The 17,835-nt window shown below is 58.0% G+C and overlaps 2 protein-coding genes across 2 annotated transcripts; both read right to left on the bottom strand.

The window, feature by feature from the left end:
- Positions 1–145: 145 nt before the first annotated feature.
- CYP26A1 (cytochrome P450 family 26 subfamily A member 1) lies at positions 146–3,891 on the bottom strand. Its single transcript, XM_038577946.1, has 7 exons — positions 3,543–3,891; positions 3,135–3,359; positions 2,613–2,903; positions 2,367–2,525; positions 1,721–1,855; positions 950–1,102; positions 146–669 (listed from the first exon to the last, which is right to left on the bottom strand). The coding sequence occupies exons 1-7, from the start codon at positions 3,729–3,731 to the stop codon at positions 328–330; spliced, it is 1,494 nt and encodes a 497-aa protein (XP_038433874.1). The 5' UTR covers positions 3,732–3,891; the 3' UTR covers positions 146–327.
- A 4,821-nt stretch (positions 3,892–8,712) lies between these two features.
- On the bottom strand, positions 8,713–16,579 carry CYP26C1 (cytochrome P450, family 26, subfamily C, polypeptide 1). The gene is made up of 6 exons (XM_038577945.1): positions 16,376–16,579; positions 15,624–15,848; positions 14,842–15,117; positions 13,344–13,499; positions 11,132–11,461; positions 8,713–9,090 (listed from the first exon to the last, which is right to left on the bottom strand). Exons 1-6 carry the CDS (start codon positions 16,577–16,579, stop codon positions 8,713–8,715), a joined length of 1,569 nt encoding a protein of 522 aa, XP_038433873.1.
- Between the last annotated feature and the right edge of the window lie 1,256 nt (positions 16,580–17,835).

The raw sequence follows: 17,835 nt of genomic DNA, 5'->3' as shown, positions 1-17,835 counted from the left end.
ACAGCTAAAGTTTCTTCCTCACAAGAAAATAGATACGCACAGATTACAAATAAAACCATGCATGTAGACACTTCGAAATCTGGTTAAATACACAAATATAAAACCAGAGAGTTTTCCCCCATAGGAATCTTAAATGCAAGACAAGCACCTTCAGATTTTACTTTATTTGGAAGCTATCCAAATTCATTATTTTAATATTTAAAGACTGTGGTATTGTAGTAGAGACACATAAATATTATAATATACATTTAGAAATTAAATATAATAAAATCAACATGACACCATGTAAAAACGCAAATAAGTCTGAGGTCTGGGCCTTCGCACCCATCAGATCTCCCCCTGGAAGTGGGTGAACCTCGCAGGGAGATCATCTACAGGGTACACGGTGGGACTGGTTTTCATTGTAGGAGGTCCATTTAGAAGCCGCCAGTCACAATGCCTGGCCAGCTCCACTGTAAATATTTTGAGAAGAATTTTTGCAAACTCCTTCCCTACACAGCTCCTCAGGCCTCCTCCAAATGGAATGAAGCTGAACCTGGATGCATCCTCCGGGTGAGGCAGCATAAACCGGTCAGGGTTAAATTCATCCTTGTTGGTGAAGATGTCCGCCACATCATGAGTATCACAGATGCTGTAGATAACATTCCAGCCCTTGGGAATCTGGTAGCCCTGCAAAAGATTATGAAGTCCCCAGGACTGACACACTGGAATCTAACTTTCAACAACAAAAAGCCATCGCTGATAACCGGAGGAATTATGAGTTGAAAAAAGAGGGCGTGAGGAGAGAGACAGGACAGACAGACCTTCAGACTACTGAAACACATATCCCCACGAGGCAGGATAATGATACCAGAAACAGAAGAAATTTAAGCCCGTGCACAGGGAAGCAAAGGGGAGATTTAAAAGCACAACAAAAGGGGGGGGGGCGGGAAGAGAACTTTTAACTTACATTTAATTCAAAAGTCTTAAGAGCAACCCGAAACCCTCCTGGAACTGGGGGATTCAGTCGGAGGGTCTCTTTAATAACACACCCGATGTATTTAAGCTGCTCCAGAATTTCAATGTCCAACTTGTTGTCTTGATTGCTCTTGCAAAGTAAACCCTATCAAAACAGTCATACAGAGGTGAACGGTTATTTTGTGCTCCAATAAAATCAGCCCAGCAGACGTAAACAGGACTTACTTAAGTGGCGGCTAGACCCACAGGGCCCCGTGATGGGAGAGGGTGAGGGGGAGACTGTGAGCAGCTAAAGACCATTTGCCTCCACCCCTTGGCCCAAATCCACTATCTATTTACAATTCCAAGAGAAAGCAGCTCCCCACTTAGAACCACCTAGCTTCTCCCCCTCCCTCCCCACCCCCATTACCACCACCACTACTATCACTGCCACCTACGAGTGAGTTCCCAGTCACGCCCTTGAACACACAAATTCAAGAAAGTGGAATCTATCTGAAAATCTCCAACGTACTGCACAAAGTAGAGAAGGAGAAGGAATACAAGGATCAACCCCCCCACACACACTCAGCGGAATCACAGTTCAAAATTCCTTCCTTTTTATTCACAAAGCTAATTATCTTTCCCCACCCGCCCACCCACCCACCCACCCCCTGACCCTGCACTTTCAAAATACTCAGGGAAGATGGCACCCTTACATATTGGCAAGTTGGACACGGAGCAGCTGAATTTCTTAAGCTAATAGGGAACCCCGGTGTCCTCCTACCTTACTCTTTAGCTCCTCTCGAACTTTCTGGAGAACATGGGGGTAGAGCCCAAGGTAAGTAATCAGAGATGTGGCTGCACTAGCTGTAGTTTCATGTCCCCCAAAGAGTAGTTCCGTTGAGGACTGCTTTAGTGCCTAAAGACGGAATAAGACAAACATCTTTTACAAGTCTGCGTTCAATTTTACACAGCGATTACTTAGAACCGAACTGAAAGTTCTAGAAAGAAGATGAGAAGGGCTAAAAGTCTGCTGACAGAAAGCCAAGAAAAACTATATTTCTAAAACAAAATGCATAGTCCCTTTAGTTGGGCTCGAGCAGGAAAGCCAGTAAAACCTCACTACACGGAGAATTCTTGAATGAAAGCCTTGGTTGTATTAAAATCGCCCAACATTATTTACATTTTGCAAATTCCAACTTTCCCTGTAAAGCCTGGTAGGGCTAGGGGATGCTCCCCGTTCCGCTGCAGCCTCTCCCACAGCTCTCCCGACCGGGTGTCTCAGCCTTCCGGGTCCCACCCCCCGGTGTCTGGGCGCTCTGCCCACTCCGGAGTCCGGACGGACGTGCGCTTTGGGGGATCCTCGGCACCGCCCTTGGAAAGCCAGGGGACCAAATCCCGCAGCGCCTCTTCCTGAAGTTGCCACCCACCTGCATGTCCAGCCTCTCTCCCCTCTCCCACGAGTGCTCGATCAACAGCTGCAGCGCATCTTTGCAGCCGCCGCCCGCCTGGGCCGTCCGCAGCCCGCAGATCTTGGCGCGAATGTTCTCCTCTATGCGCGCGTGGATGAGGTTCCGCGCCTTCATGCCCTGACCCCGGAGAGCGCACGGCAGTGAGCGGACGCCCGGCCCCGCGCCCCCCGCGCTCCCAGCCCCTCACCCTGCAAGCTCCCTCACCCGGTAGAGCCCGCTGAAGGGCACGTCGATGGGCAACGAGAAGAGATTGCGGGTCATTTCCTCGAAGGCCTCCACCAGCTGCTGCTCGGCGTCCCCGCCGCTCGCGAGCCGGGGCTCGCAGCCCAGCAGGATGCGCATGGAGATGCGGAACATGAGGCGCTTCACCTGGGGGTAAACCAGGAGGCCGCGCTCGCCGCGGCTCAGCCACTGTTGCAGGCAAGTGCCCACTTCTTCCGCGATCACGGGCACGTAGCACTGGAGCGCCTCGCGGCTGAAGGCCCGCATAATCACCTGAGCTCCGAGGAGGGAAAGTGTTAGAAGCGCCCCCTCGCCTTCCGGGATCCCCTTCCAGCCACCTCCCACGGCCGCCAGACCCAAGGCGCTTCGCGGCTGATAAAGCTAAACCGGGCTTGAGCCGGACACCTCCTGCATCTCTCTAGCGCTCCCCGGCATCTCTCGCCCCAACCCCTCCAGCGGATGGGGTCCCCCTTTCTGCCTAGGCACCGCCGCCCCCGCCCTCACCTTCTTGCGCTGCTTGTGCGAGGAGTCGTGCAGGTTGGAGAGGCAGCCGGAGCCCAGGATGGTACGCACCGACGCGGGCCAGTGCACCGACACCAGTCGGTGCTCCCCGAGCAAGATGCGCCGCACGTTGTCGGCGCCCATCACCCGCACGGTGGGCCGCCCGAACAGATGCGTCTTGTAGATGAAGCCGTATTTCCTGCGCTTCATCTGCAGGAACTTCCTCCGCTGGGAAAGCAGAGCGGAGGAAAGAGGCGGGCGTGAGGGGGCGCCGGGGAGCGCCGCGCGTCCGGCTAGCCCCGATCCTAGCCCGGGTCACCTCCCTCTCTGGGACGCCTACCCCGGCTTCCTGAGAGCCCGGAGCCGAGTCTGTCTCCTGAGAATCGTCCTGTCCCGCCCAAGCTCCCTTACCTGCAGCACCATTTGCAGCGTTTCCCCGAAGAAGGGGAAGCCCATAGTTCCGGGGGGCAAAGGGAGGGCGCAGCTGCGGTCGCGGCTGCTCACGCAGTACAGGTCCCAGAGCTTGATCGCGGCCAGGAAGAGCAGCAGCGGTAGCACGAAGGTGCAGAGCGCGCTGGCCAGCAGCGCCGAGAGCCCCATGGCGCGCCGCGGCCTCCCGCGCCACCTGCCGCCGCCGCCAGCGCTCCGAATCCCGCCGCGCGCCCGCTTTATAGGCGGCCCAGGTTACTGCCCACGTTACCTTGGTCAGACAAATTAGTTCACCCAAAGTTCAACTTTAATTGCGGATTGGGCCCCTGGCTCCTCCCCACCGCGAGGCGCTGCCCAAAATCTTTAACCGTTTGTTCCACGCCGAGGCAGAGGCGGCGCGGTGGCTGCTTCCCTCGGAGCGCGCCTCCTGGGGTGCGGGGCTAGGAGCAGCCTGCCTCACCCCCACCCCCCACCCTTACAAGGTGTGCGGAGCTCCAGACCACGGCTGAGGCTGGCCCGGGCTCCGGGGAGCGGGGACTCCAAGCCCCGGGCTTCCTGGCAGTCCCTTTGGAATCCCCCGCGCGGGATTGGGGTCCGACGCGCGGTCCCAGCCCAGAGCTGCCATCAAGGGCTTTCCATTTTCAGGCGCCCCGTGGGCTCCCTTCCACCTGCTGGGGAAGCAAAGGGAAGTGCGTTCAGGAACGGACTAGCTGCCACGTCCCACACGGGGGAAACTGAGGTCCAGAACGCAGAGCAAAACGCAAACCTCCCGACTCTCCCGAAGATCCCGCAGAGGAGCCCAGGTCCACGACCTAAGCGAGAGCCAGGGGGAGGGGACACCTCAGAAATGATCGGCGGTTCATGGATCCCAGCTCCCCAGATTCCTCAAGGAGACCAGCACTCGCACTCATGAAGTCCTGGAAGGTCCGACTTAAGGATACAAGAGAGCCTCCAGGGCCCTCAGGACTCCAGGGGCAACTCTCTCCAAGTCTGAGCCCCAACTCTGACGCCCCAGTGGGAGACTGTGGGGGCAATTCATCCACCGGTAGGCAACGGGCGCTCTGCGAACCCGCCGGCTTGCGAGGGCCCTGGGACTCACAGCCCCAGCTAGGCAGAGGGGACGGGGATTCCCTAGACCTGGGCAAATAAGGAAAGCCTGGGAGTCTGTACTCCCGGACCGGTTCCATCTCTGCTTGCATGACCTTGAGCAAGTCACCACACATCCCTGCGCCTCTTTCCTTTTTTTTTTTTTTTTTTTTTTGTTTTTTTTTTTTTTTTTTTTTTTTTTTTTTTCCTGCGCCTCTTTCCTTCTCCGGAATATGCAGGCGGTAATTCCCAGATCTGTCTACACCCCGGGGCAGTCGTGAATTTTCGGAAAGGGGCTCCTGGCTGCAAATACTTTTCCCAGCTCCCCTAGATTACTTCACCAAGATGACCTGGACCCGGGGCACACGAGCCCTCCTCTGCTCTCCCAGCTCCCATCCACCAAAGCCACACGGGTGAGAGGGGTGCTCGACCCTAACCCCAGGCCTCTGCCGGCCCCTAATGGGAGTGTTGGGGGAATCCGTACGGGAAAGCAGGTCTTCTAGCCTTTGCCCAACTGCAGTCAGCGGCTACTGCCGCCAATGCGGGGAGCTCGGACACCGCGGGCAGTGCACGTGGGCGCCCCACTTCCCACCTGGCCGGCCCACACGCATCCTTGGTTCGAGCGCTGCACGCACCGGCAGCTCCCGGAACGAAACAATGAAGTACGTTTGTTTACAACGAAACTCCGGCTTTTGCAGGAGCACACCGCACGCCTTGAAGGCGTCCCTTGGAAATGGAAAACTCTTCGATCCTATGAGCTGTGAAATACGTGGCCATCCCGTGGTGGTCCCCAAAGTCGGCGCGATTGGACAGTGTGGGGTGGTAGGGACCGCACAGTCCCCGCAACGCTGCAAGCCGGAGTCGCCGAAGGGCTTGTTTGGAAGGCAGAGTTTCCCCGTAACCCTACGCGGCGTATAAGAGGCGCTCTAGGGAAGGGTGTCTACCACTGTCGTTTCTTCTAACGATTTGGCGGCTGTTAACGATGCTGGCCAACTTCTGGGACCGGCAGGAACCGGGCGGGACGCGCTAGAAGTAATTCTCAGAAATCCTGGGCCGGATTCTAGACGGAGCTCGGGCCGGTGAGCAAAACCGGCGAGCAAAACCGGCGAGCGGGGGCGTGACCTGGGGCCCATTCCCAATCCTCTGGCCTGACCTGCCTGTGACCCCTGCAGGCCGGACCGTGACATCCGAGTGAACTCTGCAGGGCCACCTCGCCAAGTTCAGCGCGCGCCGGGTCACAAGATGAGTGGGCCCTGCGTGCGGCAATTGCTGGGGGAGGGAGAAGAGTTTTAATAAATGTGCCCATCGAGACCTGAGAGGGCGTCCAGCGGGGGCGTCCGGCAGAAAAGGATTAAATGTGAGGGTGAAGATCATTAAAGAACATCTAGAATGGGGAAAGGGGTCAATAAATTATCAGCCAGATAAGAACTTTGATTAGAAAACTTGCCAAGCTTTTTTGGGTGGTGGTGGGCAAGGAGGAGGAGTGGTTCATTGGAAAACAAACGATTTCCAAGACGTTTACAAAACAGCCTCCCCATTGCTAAGGGTTGGGGGTGAATAGTAGTTTTTTGCTGGAAGAGGGGAGTGAAGACCCAAAAGTAGACTGGAGTCATGTGAGCACCCTTCCTCCACCATTTCCCCTCTGGCAACCCCTGCCAACCTCCCGGCTGTGAGCTGGGTTTTGTACCTGCTGTTTTCTCTGCTTAGGGAGCACCTTTCCCAGGTCACTGCTGGCTGGTTCCTTCCAAAGTCCAATGTCACCTCCTTGCAGAAGTCTTCCCCTCCCACCCTGCAGAGTTTAGGTCCTAGGTACTGCGTATGACAGACCTGTTTTATTTTCTTGAGAGCACTTAGCACCATCTGACATTCTTGAGCTCTTTTGTTTGCTGGTTTATTGTCTACCTCTTCCATAAGCAGATGCAGTCCAGGAGGGCAAAAAACCAGTATGCTCCTTCCTCAGAGAATCTGGAGCTCCTAAAACAGGAGTTCAGGTGTTCCCTGAAATTACCCAAAAGGATATTATCAATGGGAAATTGGAGCTGCCCCTACAGGAGCTTATAGTTAGTACAGATCCCAGGACAGGCAAACCAGGTCTCTTGGAACCACATACACCATGGTGGCTTCTGAGAACCTCTTCCCCATATTGCTCTTATCTCCCCCAATCAGAATCAACCCCAAGCCCTAGTCCTCCTGCCCCCTCTGCTTGGTGGGAGCTTCTCAGCCCCAACGTGATCTCTGTGGCTTCAGGAGCGCCCTGAGGGCAGGCCCCAATTCTGCCACTTTTGCTTCAATGCCTGCCGATCCCAAGGCCTGGCGCCAGGTCTGTGGTCAGTGGTAGGTGATGAATTGCCCTGGATGGGGGTTACGGCAGTGTCAGCCGAGCTCGGAAGGGCCCGCTGAGCTCTTGAGCTACCGACCCTGCCTGCGCCTGCTGCTTCCCCCTTTCCTTCTGGCCCCGGGGAACCACCTCAAGCATAAGGTCAGGAGGGCACCAGCTTCCTTCTGGTTCACTAAGGGGTCAGCTCCGGGCCTGGGCCACAACTTCCCTGGCTCACCCATCACGTCCAGCTGCCCTGGACTGTCTGAAGACGGGTGGAACGTTGCATTGGGCAGTTGGGAATGGCGACACTGGAGGCTCTTGGCTTTGATTTAAACACTGGTGGAAACCCCTCGTGTTGGAGTCCTTAAGCCAACCTAGGAATCACTATGAAAGGATGAAGGGCTGAGCTCTAGGTGATGGCCACAGGCCCAGAGGCTGGAGCAGAGAGTCAGTGATGAGGGGGAGGAGAGCACTGGCTAAGGAGTCCAGGATCCCACTGCCAGCTCCTCAGGGGAGTCTTCTGCCTATTTCTCATATGCAACAGAGGAGGTAGAGGTAGTAAATGGGAAGGTCCCTGCAGCCAACTCATATGGGGATAATTCTCAACCCAGTTCTTGGACTATGCTCAGGAGGAAAGGTCTGGCACACTCTGGAATGGGTCTGTTTTCAGGGGGATGTCTTTCCTAGGTATCCTCCAAACCCTACCCTACACCTTCCAGCCAGAGAGCAGCTGCCCAGCTAAGTCCTAGCCTCCTCCTTCCACTGCTATCAGGAAACTTTGTTCTTGGCCTTTTTAGTTTTGGTAGAAATAACCCAAACCTCTCTGATTATGTCTCAACCTGTGTGAAAATAGTCCAACCTTAGAGACATCTCGATGTGCCTATTCTCCCCTGTATATATGGGAAGATTAAATGTGTTCTTGAAGTAGGAATTCTTGCTTTTTAAGAAGTTGCCAGCAGAAGCAGTGATGTTGAGCCATTTAGAGCACCGGAAGCGCCCCACAGTTCTAAGTTTCCGCGGAAATTGAGACAGGCAGAGTGGCCTCCAAGCACCAAGCCGAGGTCAGCTGCCTGAGGGCCTTCCGCTGGGCACCTTCTCGGTGTGTCTTACTCCGGCCCAAAGCCAGGCCTGAGATGCGCTTCCTCCCAACGGTTACAGGTCCAGCCGCATTTGCTGGGTCTCTGGCACAGTCCAATTCTCCCCGCCACCCCCAAGATCCAGGCAACCGTAAGGCGAGGCCCCGCATCTCCTAGTGAAGATCTCTTCACTTCATCCCTGCCAGCATCTGGTAATCCTGGGTTAGCAGACATGTTGGGTTAAGAAAGTTGGGTAGGAGAGCTCTTAGAATGTGCCAGATGCCAGTCTAGGTACCCACAGTTTCCCTCCCCACACCCCAGGTCTATGCACTTGCTGAGCCCTCAGAGCTTGGGGCTTACTTTGTCAGACCTGTACTCAGTCCTCCACATAGAAGAGCCTGGGAAAGGCTTGAAAGGTTAGGCTCACGACCTGTCTTTCCCCAGGGCGCAGAGCGCAGGAGGCACCTTCTCACCGACCTCGGCACTTCTCCCGGGCGCCGAGGCTCAGGCGCGCGCTGCTCCTCTCTCAAAGTCTGGCACGGAGCTGCAATGGGCGACCGTTTGTTGAACGAGTGAGCGAGCGCCCGCGCCGGCACTATGAAACGGCAGCTGGGCGGCGCTGCTAGCGCGCCGCTGCCACTGGCCGACTTCTGTTCCGAAGCGCCCCGGGTCAGAGGTGTAGCCCATCCCGCGCCGCCGAAGGTGCGAGCGGGTGGAAAAAGAGCTGCAGCCCGTCCTCCGGGTGCACGATGGGTACGGTCTGCATGGCGGGGAAGGCAGGCGTGGCCAGTTCCCAGCGCGCCGTGCGCACCAGCTCCACCGCCAGCAGCTGGAGCACAGCCTGTGCCAGCTCCTGGCCGAGACAGCTGCGCGCTCCGCCGCCGAAGGGGATGTAATGGAAGCGGCCCGAGGCGCCCCGCGCATCCTCCCCCGCCGCGCCGAAGCGCTCGGGGTCGAAGCCCTCGGGCGGGCTGCGGTACACCGCGGCCGTCTCGTGCGTGTCCCGGATGCTATACATCACGCTCCAGCCCTTGGGGATCTGGTAACCCTGCAAGGGAAGTGAGGGGACCCGCCTGAATACGAGGCGCTTGGAATCGAGTTCTGAATCGACCCTCCACCCCAGGTCTGCAGGAACCGATGTCTAACCCCGAAGCTAGGAGAACGCTCTGCGTTCCAATGTCAGCTCCTTCTCCCGTGAGCTGTGTGGCCTTAGGCTGGATACTCAGTCTCTCTGAGCCTGTTTCTTATTTGATAAAATAAGACCCAAAATGCCCTTTTTGTTGTTTGGAGACTAGAATAATAGTCTGACATATATATGTATATCAATGATCACTAAATGTTATCTGTTGTTTATGTTTCAGTGTTTGGTCTTTTTTTTTTTTTTTTTTTTTCTTGTGACATTAGATCCAGAGAACTAAGTTCCACTTTCGCACCTTCTCTCTGCCTGGGCGGGAACAACACAAATGACAGGGACCCTCATTCCTCTATGGTCAGCTCAATTAGAAAGCTCTTCTTTGCACTGAACTGAAAACTCTCTAACACCCCCCATCCCCACCATCCATTAACTGTACCATAATATTCAGGTCTGGTGGCCACACTTCAAGAAGATGCAAATGGGAATTAAACCCAGGCATCTTTAAAATGTTGGAAGGCAGCCTTCATGCTTCCTCTACCCACCTTCAGCTTTTTCAACTATTCTACTTTTTGATGTGTCTTCCAACGTCCCCCCCCATCCCACCCTACCCTACACTATTCTCCTTCCTTCCACTATCCTCCTTCCCTAGCCTAAACAAGAGCTCTTCCACACTCACTTTCCCTCTTTCACCTCTCTAGGCCTCATTTTTCCCATCTGTAAACTGGAGGATGGCTTCCCCTCTACTCCCCCTGGTGGAACTGTGCTCCCCTTCCTCTGTTTCCCTTAGACTGTAGAATGAAGTTTGAATTTCAAGATGCAGCATCCAAGACACTTCTAAACACCTCACTAATCCACCCACCTCTGCCTGGGTGGTCCCCTCTCTGCTGGTGTGCTCTCCCCATCCTAACACTTGACTGCTCCATGTCAAATGTCAGCACCCAAAATGTTCTGGTGTTATTCCAGACTAACTAACGACCACCATCTTCCTCACACCAGTTTGGGATGAAGTTATCCTCTTGACCTCCATTCTCTCCATAAAGAACTCCTCCCCAGCAGAATCCCAGTAGCTACAGTGCAATGGACCCCTGGTATGCAATGCCCCACAGATGTTCAGGGACTGTTTAAAGTAAGGCTCAAGGAAGGAGGTACCCAATCCAATCTCTGTCTGCAGGGACAACCATTCAGGCAAACACCCTGGGTTTGGAAAACTAGGCTCCACTCTGATGCTGCCACTGTGCCTTGCAGCCCTGGCACTACCTGACAGAGCTCAAAGGGACCAAGACCACTTTCAGAAAACAAACTGAGGCCCAGAGTGAAGAAGGAATTGCCCAAAGTCCCAGAGAGATGGAACCAGGCATGGGTTTCTTGAGCTTGTGAGGCAGTAGGGAAGTGGCTATGGGACACAGTGGGGAGGAGGGGCTCTCCTTGTTCCCCACCCACACTCATTGGCTAAGGAGGGGGGCGTACTGCGCGGAGAAAAGTATGTTTTTCTTCTAAAACTGGGCCCTAGGGGCGCCTGGGTGGCTCAGTGGATTAAACGTCTGGCTTCGGCTCAGAGTCCTCGGATCCAGTCCCCCCTCAGGCTCCCTGCTTCGTGGGTTGCCTGTCTCTCTCTCAAATAAATAAATAAAATATTTAAAAAAAAAAAACTCGGTTCTAATTGAGGGGACTGATCCTTGCCACGGAAGAAAACCTGTTCCTCGCCTTGGCTCGCCAGGTGTGGATTCCAACCGTGCATCCATCCGGGAAGTGGGACCTGGCTCGGCTAATTTTCTGGGCGGAAAGCGGAGGCTCGGGGCGCGGAGGCGAGGGTGGGGGGTGTGGGGGGTGTGGGGTGTGGGGGGTGTGGGGTGTGGGGGGTGTGGGGGGTGGGGAGAGGCGACCTCGCGGGCCCAATCCCTCCGGCCCCGCCCCGCGACAGGTGGCGGGGGGCGGGGCAGGCGCGCGCACTTACGTCGAGCTCGAAGGTGCGCAGCGCCGTGCGGTAGCCCCCGGACACCGGCGGCAGGAGGCGCAGCACCTCCTTGACCACGCAGTCGAGGTAGCGCAGGCGGCCCAGCGCCGCGAGGCTGAGGTCGGGCTCGCAGCCGCAGTCTGGCCAGGGCCCCGCACCGCCCCCCGCGGCCCCCGGCGCGCAGCCGCACGCGCGCCCCAGTCCCTGCGCCGCCAGCTCCTGCCGGATCTTGGCGACGGCCGCCGGGTGCTGCAGTAGCAGCAGGACGAGGGACGTGCTGGCACTGGCCGTGGTGAGGAAGGCGGCGAAGAGGAGCTCCACGGCCGTCTCCTGCAAGACAGCCGGGACGGCGCTGAGTCTGCGGCAGCGGGCCCTGGCCGCAAGGCCTCCCGCCCGGCCCCGTGGCTGGGGAGCAAAGGGCCCAAATCTACCGTTGCGCAAAAGCCAGAGGGCGGCTCTGTGCGCGGGCCGGGAGTCGATGGAATCCCAAGCGTGCCGTTTCAGAAAGCCACATACAGCAATGACCAAAACCAGGATCTATCCCCTTGCTTTGAAAGGACTCCCAGAGACAGCGCTAGGAATTTATTCTGTGTGCTGCTCTTAGGGTTTTAAGTGTGTTAAGTCCTTTGATTCTGTGACACACAATTACTGCCTTCGTTTTACAGGGGTGGAAACTGAGGCTCTGAGAGGTGTTCAGGGTAGTCCCAAGCACTGGGGCTCGGGAGTCCCGAGCTCTTAACCACCCAGTGGTGCTGCCTGCATCCCCTGCTGGGCGTTGTGACAGTGAACTGGGTTGGAGGTGGGAGGGCGGAGGAAAGCCTCTGCAGCAGGAGTGGGGCCTCCGTCGGAGCAGAGGAGGCATCGTGGCTTCCTCCTCCTGCTTAGTGGAGTGGTCCAGTGAGTATTAAACCTCTTCCAGGTCTGCACTGTCCAAGAAGGACAGAGAAGGGGCCTGGTGGCTTCATCCTCCAAGCCCCAGCCTCACCCTCACTGCCTCCCTATGTCTTGCCAGCTCCTGGTGGCCCGCACAGTTTGTGTTCATGCATTGATTTGTCTGATCATAGAATGAATGTGTACCCCGGCCCTCCCACACCTCAAGAGCAAGGGCTGTGTTTTGCTCTCTGCTATATCCTCAGTCCCAGCATAGAGCCTGATGCCCGGCAGACACATCATAACGTCTCTAGAATGAATGACCTGGTCCAAGGCTAACCGCCTGCCCTGCACATGGGAGGCCCAACATCCTTCCTGGCTAGGCCTAATCTGCCTGGCCTGCCCCTGAGGCCCAGACCAGAACTAAAGAAGCCTGATTTGGGGGGGTGCAGTCATCTGCCCACCAGCCCTGTCAAGCACTCTCTTTTCACAGGGGAGGGCTCTCCCAGGACTCATGAGCCCACTTGCTCATCTACTTCTAACCACCTGAATACCTCCAGATCTCATGACTCAGGAATCAGAATCAAGATTATTAGCCCCATACTCAAAGAAGAAACTTAAGGCTGAACCCTACCCTTCATGGCTCTTGAAAAGTGGGAAATTAAGGCCCAGAGAAAGGCTGGGAGTTCTTTTGGAAGGGTTGGGGTGTTCCCATTTCTAACTTTCCCCTGCTGCTCCTTTCTGCATTCTCCAACCTCTCTACTCCTTTCTGCATTCTCCAACAGCTTTTAGGGGCCACTCCAAAGCTTCTCTCCTTACTTCCACTGCCTGTGCTCTACACATACCTGGAAAGGGGCTCTAATTCTCAGGGGAGACCTCCTGTTGGCAAAACAGGTTAAAGGTGCCAGGTGACAAGGTGGCTCATGGAAGAAGAATGTCGATTTTGGGAAGAAGAGGGAGCTTCAAGGAGGATGTGTAGTTTGACCCTGAACCCTAGGGTTTGTAGAGAAAAGGAATGGAGAGGCCTTCATATGGGGTGGTGGTGGTGGTGGGGAGCAGCAGAGGCAAAGGTGTGAAGTGACAGAGAAGGGGGTGGGGAAAGCAGAGCTGTTTATGGCCAGAACCTGGAAGCAAGGGCCACTCTTACAGAGGTGGATGGTGACTGGCCCAAGGCCACAGAGCTAGTGGCTATGGCTGAGCCATGACTGGAACCCATGGCTCCTCTTTCCCCCTCTCCTGAGGAGTGCCTATGGCCAAATAGGACCCCAAGGAGGGCAGAATGCCCCATGTGTATGGGGACCTGCTAGGAATGAGAAAGAAGTAGAACCTTCCCACTGCCTACCTTGAGCTCCTGCACTGAGAGCTCATGGCCCAGCTCCCTAGTGCTGTGGATAATCATGTCGAGGGCGTCACCCGGCTCTGCAACCTTGTCTTCGTGAAGCTTCTCTGCAATTGCCTCCTCCAGGTACCGATGCAGCTGGTCTCGTGCCCGGATGCCCTGATGCATGGGGAGAGAAGGGAGGTGGGGCAGGAAGGCTGAGGGGGCCAGACCTGTACACCTACCCCGCCACATCCTCCTGGGGCTCTTCTGGCTTTGCTGAGATCCAGGTGTTAAGCTTCTCAACTTAGCTCCATGCCTGGCACATAGTAGAGGCTCAGTGAATGCCCAAGAACTTATCCGCGATCTCTACACATAATTCTCTCTTGATTATCACATTTCAACCTTTGAGGCAAGGCAAAGAGTTACTGTCATCCTGAGAGGAGGATGCTGAGGGGTCAAGCAATTGCCCAGAGTCACAAACCTCTCAGTCCCCAGGCCTGGCACAGAGCCTAGTCAGGCCCTTTCCCTGCACTAGACTCAGGCAGGGGCAGTGGGCACCAGAGTAGAGAGGAAGGAACATCTTGATGCATCCAGCAAAGCTCTGGCTTAGAGAACACTACTGGATGTTCTAAGCATTACCCTCTTTAAGCTGATAGCCAGGGGGTGGGGATTCGGGGAGCAAGCATAGCAAAAGCATCTGAGCCCTTGGGCTTTGAGAGCATAGGAGATCTGGTTGAAATCCTGCCTCTGCCCCTACTAACTGTGTGATCTTGGGGAAGTCACTTAATCTCTCTGAGCTTCAGTTTCTTCACCAATAAAAGAAGAAGAAGAACACTTTGCAGGTTGAGAGGATTGAATCAGAAAATATATTCAAGGCGATCAGCCTAAGGCATGCCCCTTTGTACATAACTATTATTTTTATTCAGGTGAGGAAAACCCAGGCATCGGTACAGTGAGAAGCCTCAGCTCACGGACAACGAAAAGGCAAACGCAGCCTCCCAGTTGCTCTCGGTCAAACGCAGCCGGCCCGGTCGCTCGGAAGTCTGAGGAAGCAGCGGTTCTTTGCTGGGGAAACTAACGCGCCCCGAGCCGCGGACGGGAGCGGGAACCCACTCCTCTCAACCCAGTCTAGGCCTGAGGAACGTCGCGGCGCTCGTGCGCCCATCAGTTGCGCAGCCATCCGGGCTTCCAGAGACGCGCGGGGGGCCAGGCCAAGGGGCGCCGCTCGGCTTGCAGCTGGGCTGACTGCTTGGGCGGCCGCCCCCGAGACTCAGGGTCGGAAGCCAGCGGCCGGCGGGTCCGCCGCGTATCCCCGCGGGGCGGCCCGGAGAGGCTCTGCGGCCGCTCGGGTCACACCGCGAGCGAGGACAGAGGTCAGCCCCGCCGCCCGCCGCCACGCCACACCACCTCCCCATCCAGGCCCCTGCCTCGGTCCCGCCGGGGAGGTGACGCAGAGGGCGAGCCGAGGGAGCCCCCGCTGGGATCCCCAGAGGAAGGTCTGAGGCCAGATCGCCGGTACCTTACGCAGGCCGCTGAAGGGGACGTCCAGGGGCAGCGAGAAGAGGTTCTCTACGAACTGCTCGAAGGTCCGGGCCAGCTCCGCACACTGCACCTCGTCCAGCCGTAGCCCCAGCAGGATGCGCGCAGCCATGCGGAAGGTGAGCGCCTTGGCGGCCTGGTAGACGGCAACGGGCCGGCGGGCCGCGCACCAGGAGCGCACCTCGCGCCGCAGCGCCCCTTGCAGGCGGGGCACCAAGCGCTGCAGAGCTGCACGGCTGAACACACGTGCCAGGACCTGTGGGGGGCCCGCGGCATGAGCGCCGGCCGCGGTCCGTTCGGCTTCCTCTGCTCAGCGATTCCAGAGGAGCCAGGAGGCCGATTTCGGTCCCCTTCTCCTCTTCCAAGCGGCCAGGACCTAAATGTGTTGGCTTTTGCTCCCGCCCGCCCGCCATTCCCTCTAGCTCTCTGATGTATACAGTCCCTCCCATCCACCCAGGCTCCAGATGCCACCTCCTCCAGGAAGCCGTCTCTGGTCCCTCTCTGAGTCTGATTTTCCACCACTCCGGTATCAGAATCACATAGAGAAGATCGGAGATGAAAGGCCCCTTGAGTCCCAGTCCTGACTTTATAAACCAAAGCGGGAAAAGGTAAGAGACTGGCTCAAAGCCACCACTGGTTAGCCTGGGGTCCCTGCCAGCTTCAAAGTGTGCCCCTAAAACCTAGCCCCGGCTGGCCCACAGCAGGTTCCCCGGGAACCGCATGCCTGACGTCCCAACGGCCCCTTCTTTGGTCTTGGCTCACCTTGCGCCGCCGCCGGTGCGGCTCGCCCACTGCGCCAAGCAGCGTGTGCGAGCCCAGTAGGATGTGAGCGCTCTGCGGCCACTGGCTGCGCACCAGGCGGTGCTCGCCCAGCAGGATGGTGCGCACGTTCTCGGCGCCGCTCACGCGGATCACCGGCCGGCCGAGCAGGTGCGTCTTGAACACTGTCCCATAGCGCTCCCGGCGGGAGCTGTGGAAGCGGGAGCCCTGCGAGCGAGGCGGAGCGAGGCTGGAGCCGCAGGGCCTCGGCCGGGGGTTTGGCCCAGGCCGCCCAACCGCCCCTCGCCAGCAGCTCCCCGCTCCAGGCGGGCGCCTCACTCTTTACAAAACCGAATCTCAGATGGGCCCCGATGGAAATGTAGATGGCATTGGTCTGTTCCCATTGGTGAGGTGAGGAGACTGAGGCTCAGCATGGGGACCTGGGCGCCCGAGGCCTCACGGCTGAGAAGTGCCCCTTTTCCTTATTCCGTGCTTGCAGGGTAGAGGGCGAGTGTTCTTAGAACCCCTCGGTTCACCCTGGCGTTGCGTCGGGTCGTGTTTAGGTTGCGCTGGGGAGAACTCCGGCGACATACGGTCCCTTCAAGGGAGCAACTGAGCAAAGGCGAGGGCTGTGTCTACGCTCTGGGACTCGGGCGACAGGATGAGGCCGGCTTGGAACCCTGGGACTGCTGTGAGTGAGGAGGGTCCGGTGGGAGCCAGGGAAGAAGGGGCCGTGCGGGCTGCGAGCTACTCACCTGAACTAACCAGTGCAGCGTTTCGCCGAAGAAGGGCCAGCCCATGGAGCCCTTGGGCAGGGGCAGGGCGGAGGCCCGGTCCCGGCTCAGCGTCCAGCGGAGCGTCCAGAGGTGCTGGGCCAGGCTGAGCAGCAGGCCGGCGCACAGGAGAGCGGTGCCCGCGGCCCCCAGCACCGACAGGCAGCTGGGCCCCCAGGGGAACATGGCGAGCCTGCGGGGACCGGGCGGCGCCGGAGCGCAGGGGCCGCGAGAGCCGGGGCGCTGCCAGCGCCCAGGGCTCACCTGTTGGTCCGGAAAGGGCCCGGGGCTTGCGGGCCAAAACCGAGATTTAGAACCTCGGGAAAGGACCTCGCGCTAGGGGCAGTGGTAGTAGAAGGCGGCTGCGACCGCACGCCCTTAGGGAACGGGCCTTCCTCTGGTCCGACGGCGTCGGGGCCCAAACGCCAGTGCCTCGCTGGGGTGGCGGCTTCCTCGCGACCGCGGTCGCCGGCATCCGCGGGTACCGCCCACCTCCTCCCCGGGTCCCCGCTCCTTTGACGGAGCGGAGGCGAGCTAGGAGAGGAGCAACTCTCCGGGGTTCAAACGTGCGCTGCCATCACCGGGGCCGGGCCCCCGCCCCCCGCCCCACCGCCCTCTCTCCTCGGCCCACCCTGGGCACATTTATATAGATATTGGCTCCCTCCCTATGGACCCATCCCGATTCATACAACGTGACGCGCCCATGCATATTTAAAGCGCTCGGAGCAGAGTAATGATTGGAGGCGGGGGGCAGCGGGGGCTCACCCACCGGCTAGTGGGGAGTGGCAGCCGCGAGGCGCTCGGGCCGGGCTGGGGGCCGCGCCCCGCGCAGATCCTCGGGCGGGGCCTGCAGTTTCGCGCCAGAAGTTCCCGGCTGTTCGCGGCAGCTCCGCGGGTGGGCGAACCCGGGCCCTCCGGCGCCCCCCGTCCCCACCCTCGAGGCGGGGTGCCCATCCTCTCTGGGCACGCAAACCTTGACGGGCTTGAGGTGGGGCGTGGGCGGGGGGAGTCCCCTTGGCTGTTTCAGTTTCCAGAGAAACTGAGGTCTTCGATGGCGGCCTTGCGTTGCAAGCACATCAAGGGATACCCGGGGTCGAGATTCTCCGACATCCCCATCCCCACTCCGCACCCGCTTCTGATCTGCCGCTTCAGGGCCCCTGCGGCCCGAAGCTTCGCCGAGACTCCGTAATCCCGCCAGCAGCGGGTATCTCCCGGCGCCTTTCCGGTCCCCGGGGCCGAATTCGCCGTCCCCTCGCGCTCGGAAGGCCACTCCACCCCACCCCGTTCGGTCTCCCAAGATGCTTCTCCGTTTGCGTCCGGTCCGAGCGCTCCAGATCTCCCAGGGCGTTGGCGTCCCGGTCCCTACAGGGCAACCCGAGAGTAGGCGGCGAGGGGCAGGGGTGTCGGATGTATTACGAAAGAAGGTGAATCTCACACCGTCG

This window comes from Canis lupus, chromosome 28 (assembly GCF_011100685.1).
Source record: "Canis lupus familiaris isolate Mischka breed German Shepherd chromosome 28, alternate assembly UU_Cfam_GSD_1.0, whole genome shotgun sequence".
NCBI classification, from domain to species: Eukaryota; Metazoa; Chordata; class Mammalia; order Carnivora; family Canidae; genus Canis; species Canis lupus.
Note: the sequence above shows the minus strand (reverse complement) of the source record. Positions and strands in the feature narration are given on the sequence as shown.

Coding starts and splice junctions, on each gene's coding strand:
- CYP26A1 (XM_038577946.1), bottom strand. CDS start 3,731: ATGGGGCTCTCGGCGCTGCTGGCCAGCGCGCTCTGCACCTTCGTGCTA. Junction 1,103..1,720: donor GAGAGGAGCTAAAGAGTAAG/GTAGGAGGACAC, acceptor CTGTTTTGATAG/GGTTTACTTTGCAAGAGCAA. Junction 670..949: donor TTAAGACTTTTGAATTAAAT/GTAAGTTAAAAG, acceptor AATCTTTTGCAG/GGCTACCAGATTCCCAAGGG.
- CYP26C1 (XM_038577945.1), bottom strand. CDS start 16,579: ATGTTCCCCTGGGGGCCCAGCTGCCTGTCGGTGCTGGGGGCCGCGGGC. Junction 15,118..15,623: donor CGCACCGGCGGCGGCGCAAG/GTGAGCCAAGAC, acceptor GGCCCCCCACAG/GTCCTGGCACGTGTGTTCAG. Junction 9,091..11,131: donor TGCGCACCTTCGAGCTCGAC/GTAAGTGCGCGC, acceptor CTTCCCTTGCAG/GGTTACCAGATCCCCAAGGG.